The sequence below is a fragment of the Patiria miniata genome, unplaced genomic scaffold, assembly GCF_015706575.1.
Source record: "Patiria miniata isolate m_02_andy unplaced genomic scaffold, ASM1570657v1 HiC_scaffold_10, whole genome shotgun sequence".
In the NCBI taxonomy this organism is placed as follows: Eukaryota; Metazoa; Echinodermata; class Asteroidea; order Valvatida; family Asterinidae; genus Patiria; species Patiria miniata.
In genome coordinates, this window is record NW_024037048.1 from 6,270,590 (window position 1) to 6,296,303 (window position 25,714).

At 40.6% G+C, this 25,714-nt stretch overlaps 3 protein-coding genes across 3 annotated transcripts; 1 reads left to right on the forward strand and 2 right to left on the reverse strand.

The window, feature by feature from the left end:
* Nucleotides 1-1,442: 1,442 nt before the first annotated feature.
* Nucleotides 1,443-6,402, forward strand: LOC119740398 (monocarboxylate transporter 12-like). The gene is made up of 5 exons (XM_038215688.1): nt 1,443-1,717; nt 1,941-2,081; nt 3,251-3,900; nt 4,190-4,358; nt 6,275-6,402. The coding sequence occupies exons 1-5, from the start codon at nt 1,501-1,503 to the stop codon at nt 6,400-6,402; spliced, it is 1,305 nt and encodes a 434-aa protein (XP_038071616.1). The 5' UTR covers nt 1,443-1,500.
* Nucleotides 6,403-12,503: 6,101 nt separating this feature from the next.
* On the reverse strand, nt 12,504-18,909 carry LOC119740405 (TATA-binding protein-associated factor 2N-like). The gene is made up of 2 exons (XM_038215701.1): nt 18,888-18,909; nt 12,504-13,129 (listed from the first exon to the last, which is right to left on the reverse strand). The coding sequence occupies exons 1-2, from the start codon at nt 18,907-18,909 to the stop codon at nt 12,555-12,557; spliced, it is 597 nt and encodes a 198-aa protein (XP_038071629.1). The 3' UTR covers nt 12,504-12,554.
* A 444-nt stretch (nt 18,910-19,353) lies between these two features.
* LOC119740411 (monocarboxylate transporter 12-like) lies at nt 19,354-24,468 on the reverse strand. The gene is made up of 5 exons (XM_038215714.1): nt 24,277-24,468; nt 23,912-24,052; nt 22,086-22,735; nt 21,607-21,775; nt 19,354-19,601 (listed from the first exon to the last, which is right to left on the reverse strand). Exons 1-5 carry the CDS (start codon nt 24,464-24,466, stop codon nt 19,474-19,476), a joined length of 1,278 nt encoding a protein of 425 aa, XP_038071642.1. The 5' UTR covers nt 24,467-24,468; the 3' UTR covers nt 19,354-19,473.
* Nucleotides 24,469-25,714: the final 1,246 nt, after the last annotated feature.

Here is a 25,714-nt window from a genome sequence, read left to right on the forward strand (position 1 = left end):
TCATACCTTTCCTCTGAAGGTTTTTTTTTTCATTCAAAAGTTTCATTGACCTTGCTATCATTCTGTACTCAACATTAACAAATAGCAAGGTTCACACACATCCCAAACCTAATGGGGGGGGGGGGGGGGGACTGTTACCATATTTCAATAGTGGGCGCTGTTCAAATTCAACGATTATTCAATTTTTTCAATTTCAATTTCAAGAACATTTATTTCCATCTTTTCACAACATTTGATTATAATACAAAATAATGAAAAATTGTACTGATGGAGGCATGCTAACAAAAGCCGAAGCTTATAACATATAACATGCCTGTACACAAACATAACAACTCACACGGTAGACGAACGTTTATAATAAAAAAAAACACAAGCACATACAAACAAACAATTCACTTTCTTAGAGTTTAGGCACTCTCCTGAAGACGGTCAGAGCATACTGACCGGAACGTCGAGTTTATACCTCTGGTTCTTTTCAGAACCATTCTCTTAGTTGAGAAATTATTCGCACATGGTGTTTCCGCAAACCTTTCATTATTTAGTATCTCCACCATGCAAAGCCTCAAATCTTACTTAACAAACAATTAGAGAAAAGGACAAACAAATGTGATAAACATTACAAAAGTGCAATAATAATAACGGAAGCGTATTGAACAATAGAGGAGCAGCGGCAGAGATGACAATTAAGATAAATAAAAAGCAAAGCAAAAGGTAAAAAGCAGGCAAATTAAACTGAGAGAAACGAAGAAGCGGAGAAGCTATGTAATATAATGGGCGAGCAGATGCATCTTATAATGATTTTTAAATCTGCCTACAGAGGGTTGAGATTTGATAAGTGGGTCAAGTCCATTCCAGAGACGTGGTCCATAGAAGCGTAGGGTATTCATCGAGCAGGAAGTGCGAGTGAATGGTACATACAGGTTTTTGTGAGATCTGGTGTGATATTGGTGAATATTATTAACAGAGGTAGGCCTAAAGTACGATGAGAATGTGCAGGGAAGGAGATTATTGGTTTATTTATACATTATGATACCTGTTTGAAGCTTATTAATATCGATGAGTGTTAGTGTGCGTAATCTGGCGAACAAAGCTGGTGCAGTGTGGTCACGGGGGAGAGACAGGGTGCATATGCGAATTGCTCTTTTCTGGACTTTGATTAAAGAATGGAGTTTATTTGTAGATGTGCGTGCCCAAACGATGTTACAGTAGTTCAGACAGGAAAGGTGGTGGTGGTGGTCCTTCGTATCCGAAGAAGACGTCATAGTTTGGCAACTCGATGAACTCGAAGGTGGCTCCGCAATCCGAAGCTGGATTGACAGAGTCTGGAGCAATGGGGGCACTGGAAGTGCTATCCAGTCAGTATAAAAGAGATCGGTGGTCCTGTCTTCCCCTCTATCCGGTTCGATAGTAAAAACGGCACGCTTACCAAAACGAACCAGCCGGACAGAGGAAGGAGAGCTGGCACCGCCATGTCACAATATCACAGTAAGAGATTACTTAATGCCGAAGTTTCTCCCGCAGACATCGATGGTGAGAGTGTCCGCGATGGAGGGAAGCCGGCTGCTCGTTCTGACAGCCTTTGCGATATTTTTCGTGGAGTTTGGAACTCTGAAATCGTTTGGCGTGCTGTTCAACCCAATGCAAGACTCACTGCAGTGCTCGACAGCCCAGTTAGGGACCGTCGTAGGCATGACCCACAGCCTAGGTCTTATCTTGGGTAAGTGTGTGTATACGATATGTCGACTCTTTTCGATCACAGATGTCCATGCATTCTGTTTATCGGGCTTGTTATTCGTTATTATAGGATTTAAAAATCTAAATGATGTACACATTATGCAGTTGGAAGGCCGAACTGGCATATCAAATTTGACTGCTGCCTGTTATGATGGTAAAATATGGTTCAACATAATAAACTAGAAGTGATTTCATCATACCCACAGCTCCTCTTACTGGTAACATTGCACGGACAATCGACAATCGCTTGTGTGTGATGGTCGGCGGAGGATTGCTTTTCGTCGGGTTCTTGGCTACTGCGTTCGTTAATAACATCTATCAGTTGGCAATCACTCTTTCACTAACAGGTAGGTGTGTATATCTGAATGTTTTAGTAGATATAAGCAACTTGGAGCTAGGTGTTATCTCTCACAAAATGACAGTGTTGCATACTTGCGTGCTCGGTACTCGTACTCAAATACTACTCGAGTACCTTTTTAAAAGAGTACTTTACTCGTACTCAAATGCCAAAGTACTGGTACTCGAAATGACGGTAATCGTACTCGAAACGACGGTACTCGTACTCGGGCATACCGGCAGCAAAGCACTCGTACTAGCCTCGACATGTCGAAATACGGTACTCGATCATCAAAAGTACTCGTACTCGAATAGCAGTACTCGAAAAAAAAATGGTATAGCTTGACTTATCACGGCCTTATTTTATCGATACTGTCAGTTTGAAATGGTTGATTTGATTGGCTTACGGAGAAATCGAAGTTTCCTGATTTTCCTCTGTGCACGTCCGGACAAACACATTTAACAGCTAGCCGTGAATTGGGTCGGTATATCGGTCTGACTGGTCCCTGGCCCATTACGCACAATGAACCATTTGCCGTAAATGCCATATTCGGAAGTACAAGTACGCGAACTCGGCCCGGAGACCTGGGCTTGTACTCGGAAGTACTCGTACTCGTACTTGGTAACCTACGTACTCGGCAGTACTCGGTACGCAGAAAAAAAGTACTCGACGACAACACTGCAAAGTAAAATATTCTACATTGAGCGTATAGTGTAAAATAATGTTCCAACAATCGTTAGGAGTATTTTAAACGTTGATTGATACACGGTGTGGTATTAACTTGAACATCAGAGGCGGCGGAACGCTTTTCAAAATGTGTGTGTGGGGGGGGGGGGGGCGTCACCAAAAAGGGGCACTTGCTGTGAACAAAGGCACCTTCCGTCGGTGTGAAAGAGGAGAAAATTGTGAAACCATTTTCGTTCACATGCCAAGGAATACATGTTACCCAGAACAAAATTTACTAACATTAACACACACTTTTGCGTTAAAAAACTCTTAATTCCCTTACTCAAAAAGTACAGTGTAGTCCTTTAATCCTGAAATAGTCTCCATATAGCCGTATATTGTTCACAGATAAGGTAGTTTTTCCCTTACCTCTCTGGGTCCGCCCTTGAATTTGACAAATTACGCCAATGCAAATATACTTCAAAAAGCTGAGAATGGATTCTTTTTTTTCAGGTTTTGGTCTAAGTCTTGCGTACATTCCACAACTGGTGCTCCTGCTGGTGGCTTTCCCTGAGCGTTTCTCCCTAATTTTTGGCCTCGCTGGAATGGGCGGCTCGCTTGGTATGATGGTCTGTCCACCAATTGTCGACCTTCTGACGATGACGTATGGGTGGCGTGGCGCCATGCTAATCATGGCTGCCGCCAGTTTCAACGTCACCGCCTTTGGAGCCATGCAGCGGCTGCCGTCGTCAGGCTATGAGAAACTGAAAAAAGAAGACATCCAAAGTTTATCTGATGACAGACCGAGAGACATCCGTTCCAAGCTTAGTGCCTTCGCCTCTGCAGTGGTCCAATGGCTCTCAATGCATCTCTGCATTGAACATCCCAAGGTGCTGCTTCATTTAACCGTATGGCCCCTTCTGGGGGCCATTTTCGCGGCATGGATGGTGTTCCTGGTTCCACACGCCATAGCGAGGGGTATACCTAGCTTTGAGGCTGCCTTCCTGTCGACTGTAGGGGGGATTGGACATCTCCTCGGTCGGGCTATTCACCCATTCATCCTGGACCGCAAGCTCATGAGTGCGTTCTGGATGTTTGTGATACTTAATCTCGTTAACACTGTCTCCTTTTTCCTGGACTATGCGGCTGCAGATAACTGTTTGGTAAGTTTGCAATAAAACAGCATGGATGACATTTCCTGGAATGATATCGTTGCAAAGGAAAACGGAAATCTACAAAAGGTCAAAATAAAAGAAAGGAAGAATGTTGCCAATTTTGATCCAGATTGTTATACTCCGACAACCGCATCACATCCCGGGTAAAAACAAAAAATACTAAAGTAAAACCCGTCCATTATACTTTCAAACGAGATAGTAAGCGTTTTTCAAAATAAAGAAAAAAATATGTATAATTAATGAATTAGACTCTTTTTTGTTGCGTGCTACCCTGCAGGCTCTGATGTTGTTGGCCAGCATAAATGGGGCCGCAGAAGGAATCGTCAATTGGATTATTCCCTCGGTCTCAAAAGAACTCTACGAGGAATCTGGCTATGTCATGGACATTTGCATCATAGGTACCTGCTTATTCGGCGCTGGGGAGATCTTGGGCGGTTTTCTGGCGGGTAAGATTTCGTGTTAAACACGCAGGCGTAGTGCTGGCAGCAAGATATTAATCTAGTTGAGTGCGGTTTAAGAGGTCACATCCAAAGTTAACAAATCTGATATGATTTGTGGCTTCCTTTGTGGACAGTGGAATAATGTTCCACTCTGGTATTGTACGTGGAATGAGGGAATATTTGTAGCAATCAAGGCTTGTTGGTGTGAATTTAGTGGAACTCAACGAAGAGTCAGATGTGCAGCCCCTATAGTTGACCCATGTTAGATGTTTTGGGTAGTTTGTCATCCTGGAAAGCTACCATGCTATTTATGGCCTAGTATATGGGAAAGTTAACCTACTAACTGTCCTGCGTTCTTCCAGAATTAACCTCAGTCAATTTTTCTTTTACAAATGTCCGTAACACTGGCGTCCCTCTTGTAGTTCCCAGTTTTGTCAGAGTTTGTGCGTAGGTCCCAAATGTTTGCACAATATTGCAACCGGAAGCGAACTAATGTCTTATAATGTCGATTCTTTCACTTGTTCGCTGCAATCGTGTATGTCTTTGAGAAGTAGGACCTAGCCCACGTAGCGTAGACGGCTTACTGAAGCTGCCAGTCGAACTAACACAGCCATGTGGTTGCGAAGACCTAACTGAAGCGTCGCCGTTGTGAAACAAAGTTAATCTGATTACGTACCGGTACTTGAACGCTATTACAGAGCAGTGCAATTTATGCACCCCAAAAAACATGGCTTTTTGAACGCTGTGTTTCTCAGAGAATATGCTCAGTATGATTGAAATGTTAAATTATAAAAGAAGAAGAAATTCTAAACTTCATGTCAGTGAACAAAATCGCCGTCATCGATGTCGAAACGTCAATACTGGTTACTGGTAAAGCTGACCTTAAAGTCGGGAAGAAATCGTTCGAGAACGTCCCCAAATCTATGTATTTATCTCCATTTCTAGGTATCCCCTCAAATTGTTATTTCACGAGTAGTTGAACACTTATATCATCTAAATATATTCCGAATTTCAGCTTAATATGTTGTCGCAAACGCTTGCGTTACATTTTGAACTATCTCAAAGGAAAATTCGACGAGGATTTTTTGCCCACCAAACTCACGTGCATTTCAGGTTGGCCGATTTTGGGACAACAAAGCTTTATTATCATATCCATTAGCGTGACTCGGCGTGACTTCGCGTGGGTCTCGGTATAGACCAATGGAAGCCGGCAATAAGGGTGATATTTATTAATTAATAACTCGTGAAGGAGGCGATACTGCAAAATTTTACTGCACACCATAATGCATAGGAACCTTATAAATATTCGCAAGGCTTAAAAAGATCGACAGGTATTGCAAACACCAGTGTTACAACTTTTAAAAATGGTCCCATGGTCAATTTGACCTTTCTAGGAAAATTACTCATAACTATGTCACAAATTATCAGATTTGGACGTTTGATGTCTCATGTTATAAAAGTGGAAAGGCTTATCTTTCAAACCATACCTATATTATCTGTGTTGGTAACACATTTGATGTCCGGCATTCCGTTATATTTTGTTTGCATTTTTTTGAGACACACTGCACAGCCGATCTGTGACAAGGAGGTTGCTATCACAAGATGAATCAAATCCAATCTTGGCCATATTAGCAACGCTACCAATGAGATTCCGAGCATACCTCACGCGCGCTGTATTGAAGCTAATGCATGCGCGCGAGGTATGCTCAGAATTTTCCTGGGTAGTGCTGCCAATATTGCCAAGACATGGATTCGATTCATCTTGTTGATAGACAATTAAAGGCAACTTAAATACCAGGTTTGTCACGGGACTGGCTGCAAAACAGGGGAGTTAAACTTCAATCCAGTCTGGGACCGAAACTACCGCTCACCCCAATCGTTCCTGTCCTGTGATTTCATTTCTTTCATTTGTTTCGATTCAGGGGCGTTATACGACATGACACAGAGCTACAGTGCTTCGTTCTTCTCGCTTGGTTTCATGGCTGCTGTAACGACGACAATGTGCCTCATTGATCGGCTCGCGTCCAAGTATTTCAATGAAACTAACTGATAACCATTGGCTTTTATTTCCAAGAAAATTTTCCTTTTTTCGCGAGTGGCTGTTTATTGTAACGTCCCTTGGAAAGCGAATCGCGGTAGTTATTGTGTAATGTAGCCATGGTATACGTTTTGAATAGCGCCCCCTTTGGAAGATGGTGTTAAGCCCCCAAGGCGAAAGTAGGCATTGTAAGTAGGCTAACTCATTCACTGTAAAAACCTACACTCTAAAAACTGTGTTAAGCAGTTAAACACAATCTTGCTATCAGGCTTTGTAAACATGTTTAGCAGCTAAACATTATGTGTTCAATTCCTAAACATCAATGTTCAATTGCTAAACAGTATCCATCCTTACACTAAACATGCTTAGTATTTACAAAAAAGTTTACAAACTATAGCTAGAAAGTGTTTGGAAAAGTGTTCAATTGCTTAACACAGTGTTTTGCAGTGTAGTGTTTAAATTTGAACACATTATAAGTTTGTTGGGGCAACAGTTTATAAACATTGTAACGCGTTTTAAGGTATAGTCCATCATTTGTAATTTGCGCATTTTGTTCGTTTGAAGCAACAAAAGTACTCAAGATCTAAAGAAGGGTACTAAACAACTAACCTGATGAAGTTTCAGCTCAGCTTTAGCTTTATATTTTTGTTGGGGCAACAGTTTATAAACATTGTAACGCGTTTAAAGGTATAGTCCATCATTTGTAATTTGTGCATTTTGTTCGTTTGAAGCAACAAAAGTACTCAAGATCTAAAGAAGGGTACTAAACTACTAACCTGATGAAGTTTCAGCTCAGCTTTAGCTTTATATTTTGAGACAAACAACATTCTAGGATCTCAATTTCAAATCAAAAGTTGCTGAATTATGTTTTGAATTGGGCCTGAATTCAGCGTCCGAGACACGTTCTCACTGAGCCGATTGCAGCTACGCGATGTCACGCACTGATCCGACGAATTGTAGCAACCGAGGGCGCGTGTGCGTCGTGCCAATGCTTGCGCGCGCTTCGCCGAACAACAAAACGAACTACTAATTTGAATTTCCTACGGTGCTTCTTAAGAAGCCGGCACCGTTGGAAAGGCCTTATTTTGTTGATTTCTTCAAAATGACAGCTTGCCAGAAAGAATAATTTCAGAGGGAGTTTAGTCCCCTTACTATCTTTCAACCAAGTATGTTTTTCAACAATAATTACGCCTGCACTTACTTTTTGGATAGCTGCAAATGATGGACTCTGGCTTTAAGGGAGATAACGTAAAAGGCCTGGGCTCAATTTTGAGTCGGATTATTTGCAGGTATCCTTGTACCAACAACAAAGCCTCAAACGTTTCGTTTACAAATTTGCCTCATCAACGGTTCTGCTTTGAAACACTAAACATCACGTCATGGCATTAAACTTTTACACACTTAAAAAAATTATAAGCGTTTAAAAGTTAATCACGATATAATGTTTCTAAACATAACCGGTCACGAGGCGGGCAATGTAAACGGAATGTTTATAATTTGTTTTTCTGAAAGTTATCAATTAAGTTTTTTTTTTTCTCAAGCCAAAAAAAAAAAATCATATTAGGAGCATACATTTTTGCATTTTATAGATGCGTACCCGTGTTAATTTGGTATTTTGACCTCGAAAAATAGATTTGTTGTGTTCAAATTGCTATTTTCCTAGCAATATAAAAGTTATTCAATTTTGAGTGAAACATCGAACGAAAAAAAATCCACAGTCCTTTAGTTATTGATTTATATCTTTCAAAATTTTTGGCTGCCAGGCAATCATTAGACTCTCGCAGGACGGGTTCTTGTGTGCGCAAAATGAAAGCCCCTTTTCAGAGGGTTGCAGATGCCCCAAGTTAAAATAAAGTAGTTATTCCGTTGAAACGAATCAAACCAATTTAAAGTTCGTTACGAGAAAATAAGTACAGTTTTTGAAGAGCACAGGGTTTGCAACTTCTAACAGCTATTTATTGTTGGTCATTTACACGTAACCAAAAAAGAAAGTCCCCCCCCCTCATTACTTTTGTTGTCTAACTCAAAAACTCCTGGGCACATCTTGCATGCTCAAACTACAACAGATCAGTACGAAAATTCCTTAGCAACCCAGCCATACTCTTTGTTGGCCCAAAACAGTGATAATATGTACACAATTATGCAATTTATGACAAATAGTACAGAAAAAAGTTGCACTTTTGTATGCGTGCAAGGTGAGGGTGAACCACAACTTGCACGTATACAAAATGTGCAACTGTTTTTGGTATTATTTGTCATAAATTGCATAAATTCGTACACATTATCACTGTTTTGGGCCAAATAGAGAGTATGGCCTGATTGTTAAGGAATGTCTGTACTGATTAGTCGTTATATCAGCGAGAGGTATTCAGTAGTGTTTGAGTTAGACATTCCTTAACAATCCGGCCATACTCTCTATTTGGCCCAAAACAGTGGTTAGCAACCCCCCCCCCCCCCCCCCACCTTGGAGAGTTGAGTATTTTTTTAAATAATTTTGGGAAGTGCTTGTATTTATCACCGAGGTCTGCAGTCTATTTACTGGTCTGCAACCGTTTTTACTCCAACTTTTCTTCTCCAAATAGCGCCTTCTTTACGCTAGCCTTGGTTGGAGTCAAATGCGGCCCGCAACGAGGGAAGGTCAATAGGTTAAGAAGACACGACAAAACTCAGCCCATTTCTACATTTTATTTACATGGGAATGTTTATTCAACCTTTGTCAGTTTCTGTAAACTCTTAGACAATAATGACACACTATGAAAGGCACTGCAATACGCACACACAACACATTATAAATAGGAAATGTTTAAAAAGGAAAAAAGTATAGAAATACTAAATAAATGTTCTATGAATAGTTTCACAAATAGTTCCATTCATTCATCAGCCTTTGGTCTGTTAAGATATCTATTGTCATGTTTATGATATAAATAAACCGATATTGCACACTATCCGAATAAAACACACACACAAACTAACCAATGGTAGTAACTCTATTACTTGATCGCAATGAGTGAATCAGTGCCATTTAAGCGTCAGAACATTAAAAACCTTTTACGACCATTTTCAAACGTTTATCATTCGAAATCACCGTTTCTAATATTCAAATACGTCCATCAACATCGATTAAGTGCACTTCCAATGTTTAATTTAGTCCTTTGTCGGACAATTTCAAATTCAGTTCAAGCAAATTCAAACAATGAGCACACGTTTTCGTACCGGAGTATTCCATTTCGTCTCATCTATGCGAAACCTTGTTATTCAGAAATCAAATTCGTATAAGTGATTCATATAAGACGAATTCGATCTCTGAATGCTGCCATTCGGTAACAGTTTAGACGAATTTGATCTGTAATGACAAGTATTCTCGACCCGGCGACTAAAGAGGACGACCAAACTTTAAAATTGAATGGTAAATCACTAAATTGGTTTTTCTTAAAAGCGTGTGAAATTTTTCGTGGACGAAATTGAATGAAAGAGTTGGTGAATTTGAATGAACAATCTTTTAAAATAGCCGGGTAAAACCTATATTATATGATGGATGGCATAAAATGAGCTGTGGCAATCTATAGAGACCGTTGAATCAATGCGAGATAAAAAAAAAAAAATAGTTATCATTGTACTCCAATCACTGAAGCACACATTCCCCAGATGGAATATTTTGGAGGACCACCAACCAAGTACCACACATGACAAGATGCTATGTGACATCTTAACCCAATAAGACATTTCTTTGCTCATTGTGTTAAATTTGCATCAACTGCCACAGGCTCACCTCCTAATTAAAACCCTCCTATTGTTTGATCAGTCACAGACAGTCAAAAAGTCCTTCCACTTCCCCTGCCATGCATTTGTATACAGGCTAGTAAAAAAAACACGTCGATCACATTCATGTAAACACTGTGACAGTCACATTCCATCAACAGACGAACGAGGTAACTGGTAGGTACAGCTGGCATATCAATCACCTCCAGTCAAAGCCTGGCTATTTTAAATTAACTAGGGAATTCCTAACCATTAAAAACAGTCACTTGATTGATTTTGACTACTACGATGGCCTAGCTGAATTTGTCAGCCAGAGAGGGAGGATTTACTTTACACCATTAACACTCTACATTGACGATGATTACTAAATTGAATATTAAATTGAATAGTAGTAAATTGAATATTGTTATATTACACAGATTTGTATAAAGCTGCTTACAGGCAAAGTCGGTAAATTGAAGGGAAAAAAGGCATTTGTGTCATCCAATTCTTGCCAGGTAATATTTACTTTCTGTGCTTTCCAAGCCATGCGATCAAAGTTTGTACTTTTTTGGGAAAGTTTCACATCAGAGGAACATCATTAAACTAAAAGTGTGTAGCACATATTTATGTACAATTGAGAGAAAATACTTTAAAATGGGAAAGTCATTTTTGGGAAGGTTTCACATCAAATAGGGCACTCCCGTATATCAACTTAATACAGGGTGTATCAAAAAAAAGAGGAACCCCCAAATGTAAATGTAAATTATTAAAAAAAATCTAATAAATATTTTCAAATAAATTTAAGATCATATGAAACGCCAACGGTCCTCTTTCCAATGGTAACCTTGATTGTGTGTCTGTGGCCACGAATGACTGAGCATTCGTTGTTATCCTGTCGGCCAAAACCTGCACTGGGTCAAATTTGTGCAAAAGGGTAGCTGGTATTCTGGGCATGTTGAACGGCTCAATTCAAAGAAAGATATCCTATTCTTTAACACAATTCATTCAATTTTGACACGGTGATTTAACCACTCTCATTGTTGAAGTTCACCCCTCATGGCCCAATGCCTTCAACGTGGCCACGGGCCGCCTCTTTCCACACAACAAACCAGCCAGCAATCTTAGCCAGGTAAAACTTGGCCCAGTACAGGTTTTGACCCACTGACTGAATAACAACGAATACTCAGTCAACCATGGCCACAGACACACAATCACGGATACTTTGGCGCTTCACATGCCATGGTATATTAACAAATGTGATGACTTGTTTAGAAAAATAAACTGTATTAATTATCTACAAGTATCATTAAACAAAAACAATGTGTAAGTACGCTGTAGTTTAAGGTTTTCTCAAAAAATTGTGAACTCTCCGGCCCCCCCCCTTCTTTTTTGGCATTTTCATGGGTCTTCTTCTCATTTGTCCATAGTAAAAGAAAGCCTCAAGAAATAAAAGAAACGAAATAAGAAACACTGCTTTGTGTCACATTTATGTAAACAAGCCTCTTATATATCTAGATTTAGAGGTAACATTCATGCCAGAAACGGCCACAATTTTGGACAAGGTCAAATCAAATCACAAATAGTTTAGCACAGAATGACCTCATTTATGTCCCTACTCATCTCAAGCTAAAACAAACTTCAGTGTATAGGGTGAGTAAAAACAATAAATAAAAATTTAAAAAAAATGAAACCAAAATGTCGAGACCATTGTCTTGGTGAAGTTCTGCATTCAGTGCCTTCTAAATCTAGGATATGAAAAGCCAGTTCATAAGCACTCTTTTAGTACAAGAATCATCCAAATCACTGGTGTAATTTCAAGTTACGGAAATTTAAACACAACCACCGTTTTAAAGTTCTGTCCACTGATCACAAAAAACGTAAGGGTTCTTTCAGCAAAATGAAAACGAGTCACAAGTGAATTGTTTTCGTTTTGCTGAAAGAATGCACACCTTTTTTGTGATCCGTGGACAGAACTTTAAAACAGTAGTGTGTGTTTAAAATTCCATGACTTGAAAAGTGCATCGTATGTTGAAAAGCACACGAATGATTTGACTAAAAGAAAGCTTATGAATTTGGCTTTCATATACTAGATTTTGAAAATGCTACATGCAGAACTTCACTGAAACAATAGTCCCAACATTTGGGTATCGTTTTTTTGACTCGCCTTGTATGTGCCACGATAAACATGTGATTCAGCCTGTGATTCTTTGACATCACAGTGTTACTTTTCCCATACCATGGAGTATTTACCGAAAATCAACCCCACCCAGCCCCCTTCCCCTCTCGACAAATACTCCACATAATTCACACTGAAAGTGACTGGTCAGAGAATTTTGTGTAGATTTCAGCAATGACAAGTAGGTTTTGTATTACACGTTCCCCCCCCCCCCCCGTGAGGTTTGCCATTTACACCACTCAATACCCTAAAAATCCCCGCCCATATCACCACCGAAGTCACCGCCCATGTCCCCTCCAAAGTCCCCACCCATGTCCCCACCAAAATCCCCACCCATGTCCCCACCATAATCCCCACCCATGTCCCCTGCATAATCTCCACCATAATCCCCGCCATGGTCCCCACCATAGTCGTGGTGGTCATGGTGGTGATCATGGTGGTGATGGTGATCATGAAACCCATGGTGGTGATCGTGAAACCCGTGGTGGTGATGGCCGAAGCCGAACCCTCCCCCGTAGCCCCATCCTCCGCCATAGCCGTAGCCGTGTCCCCATCCATATCCGTAGCCGCCGAGCAGGGCACCGGTCAATACGCCTGTTGCGAACCCATCATTGGCCGGTCTCTGGTTCACGATGACCGTTCTGTGTTGCGGCTGCTGCACCACCCTCGTTTGGCCGTATCCTGCCTGCTGGGGGAACTGCTGTGGGTACTGCTGCGGGTACTGTTGATATTGCCCCTGGGGTGGTGCATGGCCCTGAGGAGGTGGTGCATAGCCCTGGGGTGGGTAGGGTGAACTTTGTGGGTATGGTGGAGGCGGTTGCCCTGTTTCAGTGAGGAAAAAAATATGGTAATAATAGTGGTAAACATTTCAAAAATAATTTCATGTTGACTAAGGTAAACAATCAATATTATTGTGAACTCTCTAAAATCTGATACTGTAATAATTTTGCTTTCCAATTTCAAATACCAAGCAGGCACGCAAGGTTTCATGCACAGATTAAATACGCATGCGTAGTAGACTATCGTACTGGTTACCAGTGCGCTAGTCTACTACGCATGCTTAGTCTTTACAAAGCAATCGTGGAACTAGCCCATGTAGTGAGGTACCTTAGTGAAAAAATCGTGACACAGTGGACAAAAGCACCATTTTTTAACCAAAGCATCTCCATGGTATACCTTTTCGAAAAAAAGACGGACGCAAAAAATTGGATAATGGGAAGAGCATGTATGACGTCATTATGACGTCATCAGCTAATTATTACATGAAAAAAATATAAATTGATAATAATCTTCAGAACTACAAGCATTACAACAACAAATGTGGTATCAAATTAAAGGGGACAGCAAGCTCTTTCATTTGAGTGGTATGTCATGGGGGTGGAATATAGTTAAGGGTGATTTTATGGGTCAAAAAATCATGGATTTTGGGTAGTCACATTGACACTTTGTTTAAACATGCAAACAGTATGTGGTATTGTGAGATGTTGTTTTTAAGTTTGAGAGAAAAGTTCAAATTCTATGCCAAAAGAGTTTTTGTAATTGATTATTAGTATCATAAATATGTTTAAACTTGTTCCAAAGATAAGCGGAAAAGTGAGGCATCTTATAGCGAACTACATTAGTAACAAAAATGCTAAGGATCGTTACATGGTATTTAAAAGCACCATTTCTTTCACCAAAGCTTTGGCAATGTGTTGCGATCAAAAATAGGGTAGGATGTAAAAAATCAGATGACAGGAAGGGTACTTTATGACGTAATAATGACGTCACAATATACTACCAAGTTCGTACAGTAATTAATTGTAGAAAATAAGGTCGTGAAGCGTTGTGATGAGATTCCAAGTAATTAATTTGACATTTTGAGGGTCAGGGAATTGAAGAGTGATATAATCAGTGACATTTGAAAATAGTGACGTCACTGCAACAGCAAATCAGCTTATTGTTACTTAAAAGTAACAATAAGCTGATTTGCTGTTGCAGTGACGTCACTATTTTCAAATTTTCTTGAAAAATCTAAGCATTTTTGATTATGGACAAAAGTGCTACAATGACGGTATTTGTCACGCATAAAATAAATTGTGTGACATTGTGCGGCTCCTTGAATTTGGTCTTTACCACATCCATTTGTTTTGACCATTTACTATAGCTGGAAGACGTAACATTCTTATATGTGTTGTATATTACGGGTAATGAGGTATGGGTTAGGAGCCAGACAGAAAGGAACGTGGTAACCTGAAATAGATTAACAGAGTGGCCGGAAATGGTGATGATACGTCTTTTAACAATGTATTACAAACGGGGGCTCGATAGTCCGAAGGTCCAATAGTCCGAAGGTTCTTTAGTCCGAAGGTTCGATAGTTCAAATGCACACAATTTCCATAAGGGGGGTTCGTTAGTCCGAAAATGAAATAAGGTTCGTTAATCCGAACATTTGATGCAATAGTCCGAAGGTTCATTAATCCGAAGGTTCATCAGTCTGAAGGTTTATTTATCCGAAGGTTCGATAGTCCGAATTTAGAATAAGGTTAATCAGTCCGAAGGTTCAATAGTCCGAAACGAAAATAACAAGCCCGCGGGAACGGGGGGTGCTGTGGGTGCTGCAGCACCCCCAACTTTTTGGATTGGGGTGCTGAATTATGCTTCAGCACCCCCTACTCCCGGGCAAAAATGTGTTCCAGCCAGCAGTGTTCTACGACGTTGAAATTGCGCCGCTGCGCTATACATTATACTTGCTCTAAAAATATCTCCCTCGTTTTGTTCGTTTCTAGTTTTGCCGCGGCTTAGCGCGGCGCTAGTCGAACGTCTAGCACAAAGTAACACTGTAAAATATCAGGAGGAGGTATTTTCTAAATTTTCAGGCAGTGCAGAATCGATATTTCTCTCAATGTATCTAAAATCATGACATGTCTATGATATTTCCGCCATTATGAAAGCTTTGACCCGAAAAAAATAACCTTTTCCATGACAATGGTGGCAAAGTTGATTATGCTTGTCACGATTTTTTTCATTCGATCTTTCAATAGGGGCAAAGTTCATACCTTTCCCCTGAAGGTTTTTCTTTTCATTTAAAAAATTCATTGACGTTGCTAGCTAAACATTATGCTTACTCAACAAATATCTCCTTCGTTTTGTTCGTTTCTAGTTTTGCCGCGGCTAAGCGCGGCGCTTCGAACGTCCAGCAGCACCATAAAATATCAAGAGGAGGTATTTTCCAAATCTTCAGGCAGTGCAGAATCGATATTTCTCTCAATGTATCTAAAATCATGACATGTCTATGATATTTCCGCCATTATGGAAGCTTTGACCCGAAAAAAATAACCTTTTCCATGACAATGGTGGCAAAGTTGATTATGCTTGTCACGATTTTTTTCATTCGATCTTTCAATAGGGGCAAAGTTCATACCTTTCCCCTGAAGGTTTTTCTTTTCATTTAAACATTTCATTGACGTTGCTAGCTAGCTAGCGCTTCGAACGTCTAGCACAAAGTAACACTGTAAAATATCAGGAGGAGGTATTTTCTAAATTTTCAGGCAGTGCAGAATCGATATTTCTCTCAATGTATCTAAAATCATGACATGTCTATGATATTTCCGCCATTATGGAAGCTTTGACCCGAAACAAATAACCTTTTCCATGACAATGGTGGCAAAGTTGATTATGCTTGTCACGATTTTTTTCATTCGATCTTTCAATAGGGGCAAAGTTCATACCTTTCCCCTGAAGGTTTTTCTTTTCATTTAAACATTTCATTGACGTTGCTAGCTAGCTAGCGCTTCGAACGTCTAGCACAAAGTAACACTGTAAAATATCAGGAGGAGGTATTTTCTAAATTTTCAGGCAGTGCAGAATCGATATTTCTCTCAATGTATCTAAAATCATGACATGTCTATGATATTTCCGCCATTATGGAAGCTTTGACCCGAAAAAAATAACCTTTTCCATGACAATGGTGGCAAAGTTGATTATGCTTGTCACGATTTTTTTCATTCGATCTTTCAATAGGGGCAAAGTTCATACCTTTCCCCTGAAGGTTTTTCTTTTCATTTAAAAATTTCATTGACGTTGCTAGCTAGCTAGCGCTTCGAACGTCTAGCACAAAGTAACACTGTAAAATATCAGGAGGAGGTATTTTCTAAATTTTCAGGCAGTGCAGAATCGATATTTCTCTCAATGTATCTAAAATCATGACATGTCTATGATATTTCCGCCATTATGGAAGCTTTGACCCGAAAAAAAAATAACCTTTTCCATGACAATGGTGGCAAAGTTGATTATGCTTGTCACGATTTTTTTCATTCGATCTTTCAATAGGGGCAAAGTTCATACCTTTCCCCTGAAGGTTTTTCTTTTCATTTAAAAAATGCATTGACGTTGCTAGCTAGCTAGCGCCTCGAACGTCTAGCACAAAGTAACACTGTAAAATATCAGGGGGAGGTATTTTCTAAATTTTCAGGCAGTGCAGAATCGATATTTCTCTCAATTTATCTAAAATCATGACATGTCTATGATATTTCGGCCATTATGGAAGCTTTGACCCGAAAAAATAACCTTTTCCATGACAATGGTGGCAAAGTTGATTATGCTTGCCACGATTTTTTTCTTTCAATAGGGGCAAAGTTCATACCTTTCCCCTGAATGTTTTTCTTTTCATTTAAAAGTTTCATTGACGTTGCTAGCATTCTGTACTCAACATTAACAAATATCAAGGTTCACACACATCCCAACCTAATAGGAGTGGGACGGGCTTCCATTGAAACTAGTTCCAGTGTAGTTTCGTTTTAATAAAAAAGCTATTCATGTGTTACCCTTTGCAAGTTTTTCCTCATAAAAACTCAGTAGACCGATAAATCCTTGCCTAGCCGCAAACTTGCCACCTACCGATCATAAACATAAAGATGCATTTGGTCTGTTAGTCTTTTATATTTGCCATTCCCTGTAACAAACAAATAACACTGCAAGAGCTACATCGTTTTAGGCCTATGTGAATATTTTTATGAACAGAAATTTACCCGCTTCCAGTGGAACCATTTTGTTTTAACTTGAACCAAAAAACACCCTTTCGGGTTTTATAAGTTTAAGTATATACTTCAGTATATTTCATCACAGTGCATCCAGAATCCAACATTTTCAGGGGCCTTAAAGCAGGTCCCTGGCCCTGTGGCCTCACACCGTAAGGGCTCGGAAAATAAAACAAAACATACACGACGGAATTTAATAAATGTAAGACAGCAGCCTAGCAACAATAATATTTACGTGCGATGTCATGCATAATGATACAATTCTTTGTCCAGAATTAAATGGAACAAAGAATGGAGATAAAAAATACAGGGTTTTCGACTTTTCACTACAGTAGAAACGTCATAAGAGCAACAGTATATTCTAAACAAAAAAGTAAAATAAATTTTCTTTATAATCTCGAAAAAACCTTTGCTAAAAAAGTCATATGAAAGTGGCCAGGAATCGCCTCATATTGCACCGCAGAGCATCCATATTCCAAAGCTTTTAGGGGCCCTTTAAGCCACGCCGTAAGGGCTTTGCGCTCCGCGTTCGCATTAATTTTGTCCGTCCTTTAGAAATTCCAGCACCCCCTGGCAAAAGTTTGTTCCAGCGGGCTTGAAAATAAGGTTCAATAGTCCGAAGGTTCAAAAGTCCGAATTGACAATAAGGTTCGATAGTCCGAAAAGACTCTATGGTCCGATGGTCCGAATCGACAGTAAGGTCCGATAGTCCGAATCGACAATAAGTTCCGATAGTTCGAATCAACAGTAAGGTCCGATAGTCCGAAGAGTCATACAGACGAACCGTATTGCCCATTCGGACAATCGAACCTTATTCTCAATTCGGGCTATCGAGCCTTTTTCTCAATTCGGACTATCGAACCCTATCGTCTATTCGGACTATCGAACCTTCGGATTAATAAACCGTATTCTATTTTCGGACTAATGGGACCTTCGGACTATCGAACCTTCGGATTATCGAACCTTCGGACTATTGAACCTTCGGACTAACGAACCTTTGGACTAATGACCCTTCGGACTAGAGAACCTTCGTACTATCGGGCTGTAACCATTACAAACACAATACCAGTGCAGCAAGTCATGTCCTGCAGTTTGTAAAGGTTTTTAGTTTGGGACGTGAAAAAGACAAACAATTATCCATGATGCACAAGCACAAGTGTGTTTCTCGATTAAATGCACCATCCTTGTCGTTGACGGACCGTCTATCCTATTGAAGTATCCATCAGACATCATCTTCTGTGTGACACGAGCAGAGCATTTCTGAAGGTCCACTGTGTGAGTAGTTTATCCTTTCTTGTTATCTTCCTCAAAGCTGGATTGCGACTGAGATCGTGCAAATAAATAATCTTTAAAAAAGCTTCATCTGTAGTCTTGTTTATTAATTATTAAAGATTTTGGTAAAAATGAACAGAAGTCTTTGTAGAAATTGTAGATATAATTCATCTTGCGTAAAATATATCTTTGCAAGTTTACAAGCTTCCACAAAACGTATTATTTTGCAACATTGGAACGTATAATTGGTTTGAACATTCTACCTTTTTATTGCTTATGTGAACTGTTACTATCGTATTTCAGGACAGTCATCATGGATTGGACTGCTTGCATTATCTGCATGCAAACTACACCAGAAAAACTACGTTGTCCACAAACAGGTTTAAATTGTAACGCCGGAGAAGTATATGCTCAATTCCTGGCTAATGTTGAAGGGTTTAGGGCAATAAATGCATTGCCAGTTGATGTAGAATACGGAGCCGAAGGGACAGTAGAAACTTTTGTGGAAAATAATGCCTCGTGGCATCATTCCTGAGGTAATCATTTATGCGATAATCATGACGTAAGACATTGCATTTTAACGAATCATTGATCACAACAGGGGATAGGAGCGAGGGTCAAATGTACATGTACATTGTTTAATTTAATACATTAAATTAGGAAACATTCCTCATTTTATCAAACTATTTGTATTTAAATCTTTTAAAGCTAGTCTAAGAACAAAATTGGCTACCTTCCAAAGGGGGCGCTATTCAAAACGTATACCATGGCTACATTACACAATAACTACCGCGATTCGCTTTCCAAGGGACGTCACAATAAACAGCCACTCGCGAAAAAAAGAAAATTTTACTTGGAAATAAAAGCCAATGGTTATCAGTTAGTTTCATTGAAACACTTGGACGCGAGCCGATCAATGAGGCACATTGTCGTCGTTACAGCAGCCATGAAACCAAGCGAGAAGAACGAAGCACTGTAGCTCTGTGTCATGTCGTATAACGCTCCTGAATTGAAACAAATGAAAGAAATGAAATTACAGGAAAGGAACGATTGGGGTGAGTGGTAGTCTCGGTCCCAGACTGGATTGAAGTTTTACTCCCCTATTTTGCAGCCAGTCCCGTGACAAACGTGGTATTTAAGTTGCCCCTAATTGTCTATCAACAAGATGAATCGAATCCATGTCTTGGCAATATTGGCAGCACTACCCAGGAAAATTCTAAGCATACCTCGCGCGCATGCATTAGCTTCAATACAGCGCGCGTGAGGTATGCTTGGAATCTCATTGATAGCGTTGCTAATTATGGCCGAGACTGGATTTGATTCATCTTGTTGATAGCAACCGCCTTGTCACAGATCGGCTGTACAGTGTGTCTCAAAAAATGCAAACAAAATATAACGGAATGCCAGACGTCAAATGTGTTATCAACACAGATAATATAGGTATGGTTTGCAAGATAGGCCTTTCCACTTTTATAACATGAGACATCAAACGTCCAAATCTGATAATTTGTGACATAGTTATGAGCAATTTTCCTAGAGAGGTCAAATTGACCATGGGACCATTTTTAAAAGTTGTAACACTGGTGTTTGCAATAAAGTCGATCTTTTCAAGCCTCGCGGATACTAATAAGGTTCCAATGCATTGTGGTATGCAGTAAAAATTTGCAGTATCGCCTCCTTCACGAGTTATTAATTAATAAATATCACCCTTATTGCCGGCTTCAATTGGTCTATACCGAGACCCACGCGAAGTCACGCCGAGTCACGCTAATGGATATGATAATATAAGCGCTTCGTCAGCTTGGTTGCCCCAAAATCGGCCAACCTGAAATGCACGTGAGTTTGGTAGGCAAAAAATCCTCGTCGAAGTTTCCATTGAGAGAGTTCGAGGTGTAATGCAAGCGTTTGCGACAACATATTAAGCTGAAATTCGGAATATATTTAGATGATATAAGTGTTCAACTACTCGTGAAATAACAATTTGAGGGGATACCTAGAAATGGAGATAAACACATAGATTTGGGGACGTTTTCGAACGATTTCTTCCCGACTTTAAAGTCAGCTTTACCAGTAACCATTATTGACGTTTCGGCATCGATGACGGCGATTTTGTTCACTGACATGAAGTTTAGAATTTCTTCTTCCGTTATAATTTAACATTTCAATCATACTGAGCATATTCTCTGAGAAACACAGCGTTCAAAAGGCCATATGTTTTTTGGGGTGCATAAATTTCACTGCTCTGTTATAGCGTTCAAGTGCCGGTACGTAATCGGATTAACTTTGTTTCACAACGGCGACGCTTCAGTATAGGTCTTCGCAACCACATGGCTGTGTTAGTTCGACTGGCAGCTTCAGTAAGCCGTCTACGCTACGTTGGCTAGGTCCTACTTCTCAAAGACATACACGATTGCAGCGAACAAGTGAAAGAATCGACATTATAAGACATTAGTTCGCTTCCGGTTGGAATATTGTGCAAACATTTGGGACCCACGCACAAACTCTGACAAAAGTGGGAACTACAAGAGGGACGCCAGTGTAACGGACATTTTTTTAAAGAAAAATTGACTGTGGTTAGCTATGGAAGAACGCAGGACAGTTAGTAGGTTAACTTTCCCATATACTAGGCCATAAATAACATGGTAGCTTTCCAGGATGACAAATTAACCAAAACATCTAACAGGTCAACTACAGGGGCTGCACATCTGACTCTACGTTGATTCCACTAGATTCACACCAACAAGCCTTGATTGCTACAAATATTCCCTCATTCCACGAATAATACCAGAGTGGAACCTTATTCCACTCTCCACAAAGGAAGCCACTACTGCTGATACCTTCATATCAGATTTGTTAATTTTGGATGTGACCTCTTAAACTGCGCTCCACTGGATTAATATCTTGCTGCCAGCACTACGCCTGCTATATGCGTGTTTATAACCCTCCAGGGGGTGTTTACGCAGTACCGAAGCAGAAACAGTCATGAGCAGGAGAAACACGAAATCTTACCCGCCAGAAAACCGCCCAAGATCTCCCCAGCGCCGAATAAGCAGTTACCTATGATGCAAATGTCCATGACATAGCCAGATTCCTCGTAGAGTTCTTTTGAGACCGAGGGAATAATCCAATTGACGATTCCTTCTGCGGCCCCATTTACGCTGGCCAACAACATCAGAGCCTGTAGGGTATAGCACGCAACAACAAAAAGAAGAATCTAATTCATTATGCATATTTTTATTTTTATTTTTAAAAACGTTCACTATCTCGTTTAAAAGTACAATGGATGGATTTTACTTCAATAATTTCTTTTTTTTTTACCCGGGATGTGATGCGGTTGTCGCAGTATAAAGATCTGGATCCAAATTGGCAACATTCTTCTTCTCTTTTATTTAGCCTTGTTTGGATTTCTGTTTTCCTTTGCAACAAGTAAGTTTTGACAAAAGTTATCTTTCCAGGAAATGCCACCCATACTGTGGTAGTAAACTTACCAAATAATTATCTGCAGCTGCATAGTCCAGGAAAAAGGAGACAGTGTTAACGAGGTTAAGTATCACAAACATCCAGAACGCACTCATGAGCTTGCGGTCTAGGATGAATGGGTGAATAGCCCGACTGAGAAGATGTCCAATCCCCCCTATAGTCGACAGGAAGGCAGCCTCAACGCTAGGTATACCCCTCGCTATGGCGTGTGGAACCAGGAACACCATCCATGCCGCGAAAATGGCCCCCAGAAGGGGCCATACGGTTAAATGAAGCAGCACCTTGGGATGTTCAATGCAGAGATGCATTGAGAGCCATTGGACCAATGCAGAGGCGAAGGCACTAAGCTTGGAACGGATGTCTCTCGGTCTGTCATCAGATAAACTTTGGATGTCTTCTTTTTTCAGTTTCTCATAGCCTGACGACGGCAGCCGCTGCATGGCTCCAAAGGCGGTGACGTTGAAACTGGCGGCAGCCATGATTAGCATGGCGCCACGCCACCCATACGTCATCGTCAGAAGGTCGACAATTGGTGGACAGACCATCATACCAAGCGAGCCGCCCATTCCAGCGAGGCCAAACATTAGGGAGAAACGCTCAGGGAAAGCCACCAGCAGGAGCACCAGTTGTGGAATGTACGCAAGACTTAGACCAAAACCTGAAAAAAAAGAATCCCTTCTCAGCTTTTTGAAGTATATTTGCTTTGGCCTAATTTGTCAACTTCAAGGGCGGACCCAGAGAGGTAAGGGAAAAACTACCTTATCTGAGAACAATATACGGCTATATGGAGACTATTTCAGGATTAGAGGCCTACACTGTACTTTTTGAGTAAGGGAATTTAAGAGTTTTTTAACGCAAACATTTTTAAAAGTGTGTGTTAATGTTGGTAAATTTTGTTCCGGGTAACATGTATTCCTTGGCATGTGAACGAAAATGGTTTCACAATTTTCTCCTCTTTCACACCGACGGAAGGTGCCTTTGTTCACAGCAAGTGCCCCTTTTTGGTGACGCCCCCCCCCCCCCCCCATTTTGAAAACCGTTCCGCCGCCTCTGATGTTCAAGTTACCACACCGTGTATCAATTAACGTTTACAATACTCCTGACGATTGTTGAAGGCTGGAACGTTATTTTACACTATACGCTCAATGTAGAATATTTTACTTTGCAGTGTTGTCGTCCAGTACTTTTTTCCGAGTACCGAGTACTGCCGAGTACGTAGGTTACCAAGTACGAGTACGAGTACGAGTACTTCCGAGTACAAGCCCAGGTCTCCGAGTACGCGTATTTGTACTTCCGAATATGGCATTTACGGCAAATGGTTCATTGTGCGTAATGGGCCAAGGACCAGTCAGACTGATATACAGACCCAATTCACGGCTAGCTGTTGACGTGCACAGAGGAAAATCAGGAAACTTCGATTTCTCCGTACGCCAATCAAATCAATAATTTCAAATTGACAGTATCGATAAAATAAGGCCGTTATAAGTCAAGCTATACCATTTTTTTCGAGTACTGCTAGTCGAGTACGAGTACTTTGATGATCGAGTACAATTTTGACATGTCGAGGCTAGTACGAGTGCTTTGCTGCCGGTATGCCCGAGTACGAGTCCCTTCATTTCGAGTACGATTACCGTCATTTCGAGTACTAGTACTTTGCCATTCGAGTACGAGTGAAGTACTCTTTAAAAAAATGTACTCTCTTTTAAAAAATGTACTCGAGTAGTATTCAAGTACGAGTACCGAGCACAAGTATGCAACACTGTCATTTTGTGAGAGATAACACCGAGTTCCAAGTTGCTTATATCTAATAAAACATTCAGATATACACACCTACCTGTTAGTGAAAGAGTGATTGCCAACTGATAGATGTTATTAACGAACGCAGTAGCCAAGAACCCGACGAAAAGCAATCCTCCGCCGACCATCACACACAAGCGACTGTCGATTGTCCGTGCAATGTTACCAGTAAGAGGAGCTGTGGGTACATGAAATCACTTCTAGTTTATTTTGTTGAACCATATTTTACCATAATAACAGGCAGCAGTCAAATTTGATATGCCAGTTCGGCCTTCCAAGTGCATAATGTGCGCACATCATTTAGATTTTTAAATCCTATAATAACGAATAACAAGCCCGATAAACAGAATGCATGGACATCTGTGATCGAAAAGAGTCGACATATCGTATACACACACTTACCCAAGATAAGACCTAGGCTGTGGGTCATGCCTACGACGGTCCCTAACTGGGCTGTCGAGCACTGCAGTGAGTCTTGCATTGGGTTGAACAGCACGCCAAACGATTTCAGAGTTCCAAACTCCACGAAAAATATCGCAAAGGCTGTCAAAACGAGCAGCCGGCTTCCCTCCATCGCGGACACTCTCACCATCGATGTCTGCGGGAGAAACTTCGGCATTTAGTAATCTCTTACTGTGATATTGTGACATGGCGGTGCCAGCTCTCCATCCTCTGTCCGCCTGGTTCGTTTTGGTAAGCGTGCCGTTTTTACTATCGAACCGGATAGAGGGGAAGACAGTATGGCGTGTCAAACGTTGCAATATTCAATATATTGCAATATATATGTTGGATGTTCAGTATGTGTTTGTTATCTTTTACATTTATGTGCGATGTTCAATCATAAGTGTGCGATGTTTTTCATTTATTTGTGCGATGTTTAATATATTTGTGCGATGTTTTACAATATATGTGCGATGTTCAATATATGTGTGCGATGTTTTACATTTATATGCGATTTTCAATTTATATGTGCGATGTTTTTGACGATATATATGTGTGATGTTTTCAATATTATGTTCGATTTTTTGCATGAAATGTGCGATGTTTTTCGATACAATTGTGTGTGTTGTTTTACAATATATTTGCGATATTCTCAAATATGTGAGCAATGTTTCACACATATGTTTAACATTTCGAGCTATTTGTATTCGATGTTTCATCGTTATGTTTGCATTCGATCTTTTGCAATATGCATTTGATATTTCCCTTTTCATTCGATGTTTCTTTAAGAGTCAAAGTCTGGTTACTAGACCGCAAAAGTCTGACTATTTTGCCTAAAGTCAGTGTATGAGACGTCAGGGGATCGCGTAAAGTGATTAGAGCCAGACCTAAACGGTAAAAACCGGAATGGTGGGTAATTCTTTAAGCATACTGTAACGGCGGTGCCGGGCCGCCGGCAGAGGGCGCCAGCACGGACCCACGGTGCAACCGTAGCGTTGAGACCCCTGCTGCTGGGCCAGGGAGACCCGTTGCCAGCCTGCGCCGACTCAGTAGTGTGACTTTTGTATAGCGTTCCTTTTTGTTGTGAGTTGTATAAAGGGAGAGCCTCGTGTAAAGAAAGTGGCAAGAATAAATGGCCGGAGAGCCCCGAAACCCTGAAGAATAGTGTCTGTGGTTTCCTTCGTCTGGCGTGTGAGAACCCCAGATCCGTTCGACGTTACATTGGTGGCAGCCGTGGCATGTCTGACGGAGGAAAAACAGGTAGAATTTGGAGTGTTTTTCGCCATGAATACACCGGGTCGAGTTAGTCTGGCGTCCGACTCGCCACTCGGCGGGTACGCACGCTGGATCAGGGCCTAGCAGAGCGTAAACCAACCTGGTGAGATGGCCAGCAAAGCGT

What these genes read in the sequence shown, in the direction of transcription:
- LOC119740398 (XM_038215688.1), top strand. Translation starts at nt 1,501, where the DNA reads ATGCCGAAGTTTCTCCCGCAGACATCGATGGTGAGAGTGTCCGCGATG. An exon ending in CAGCCTAGGTCTTATCTTGG is followed by an intron (nt 1,718 to 1,940) that starts GTAAGTGTGTGT and finishes TCATACCCACAG; the next exon opens with CTCCTCTTACTGGTAACATT. An exon ending in CGGCTGCAGATAACTGTTTG is followed by an intron (nt 3,901 to 4,189) that starts GTAAGTTTGCAA and finishes GCTACCCTGCAG; the next exon opens with GCTCTGATGTTGTTGGCCAG.
- LOC119740405 (XM_038215701.1), bottom strand. Translation starts at nt 18,909, where the DNA reads ATGACTGTCCTGAAATACGATA. An exon ending in GACTGTCCTGAAATACGATA is followed by an intron (nt 13,130 to 18,887) that starts GTAACAGTTCAC and finishes TCACTGAAACAG; the next exon opens with GGCAACCGCCTCCACCATAC.
- LOC119740411 (XM_038215714.1), bottom strand. Translation starts at nt 24,466, where the DNA reads ATGGTGAGAGTGTCCGCGATGGAGGGAAGCCGGCTGCTCGTTTTGACA. An exon ending in AATCACTCTTTCACTAACAG is followed by an intron (nt 22,736 to 23,911) that starts GTAGGTGTGTAT and finishes CTTTTTTTTCAG; the next exon opens with GTTTTGGTCTAAGTCTTGCG. An exon ending in CAGCTGCAGATAATTATTTG is followed by an intron (nt 21,776 to 22,085) that starts GTAAGTTTACTA and finishes TATACCCTACAG; the next exon opens with GCTCTGATGTTGTTGGCCAG.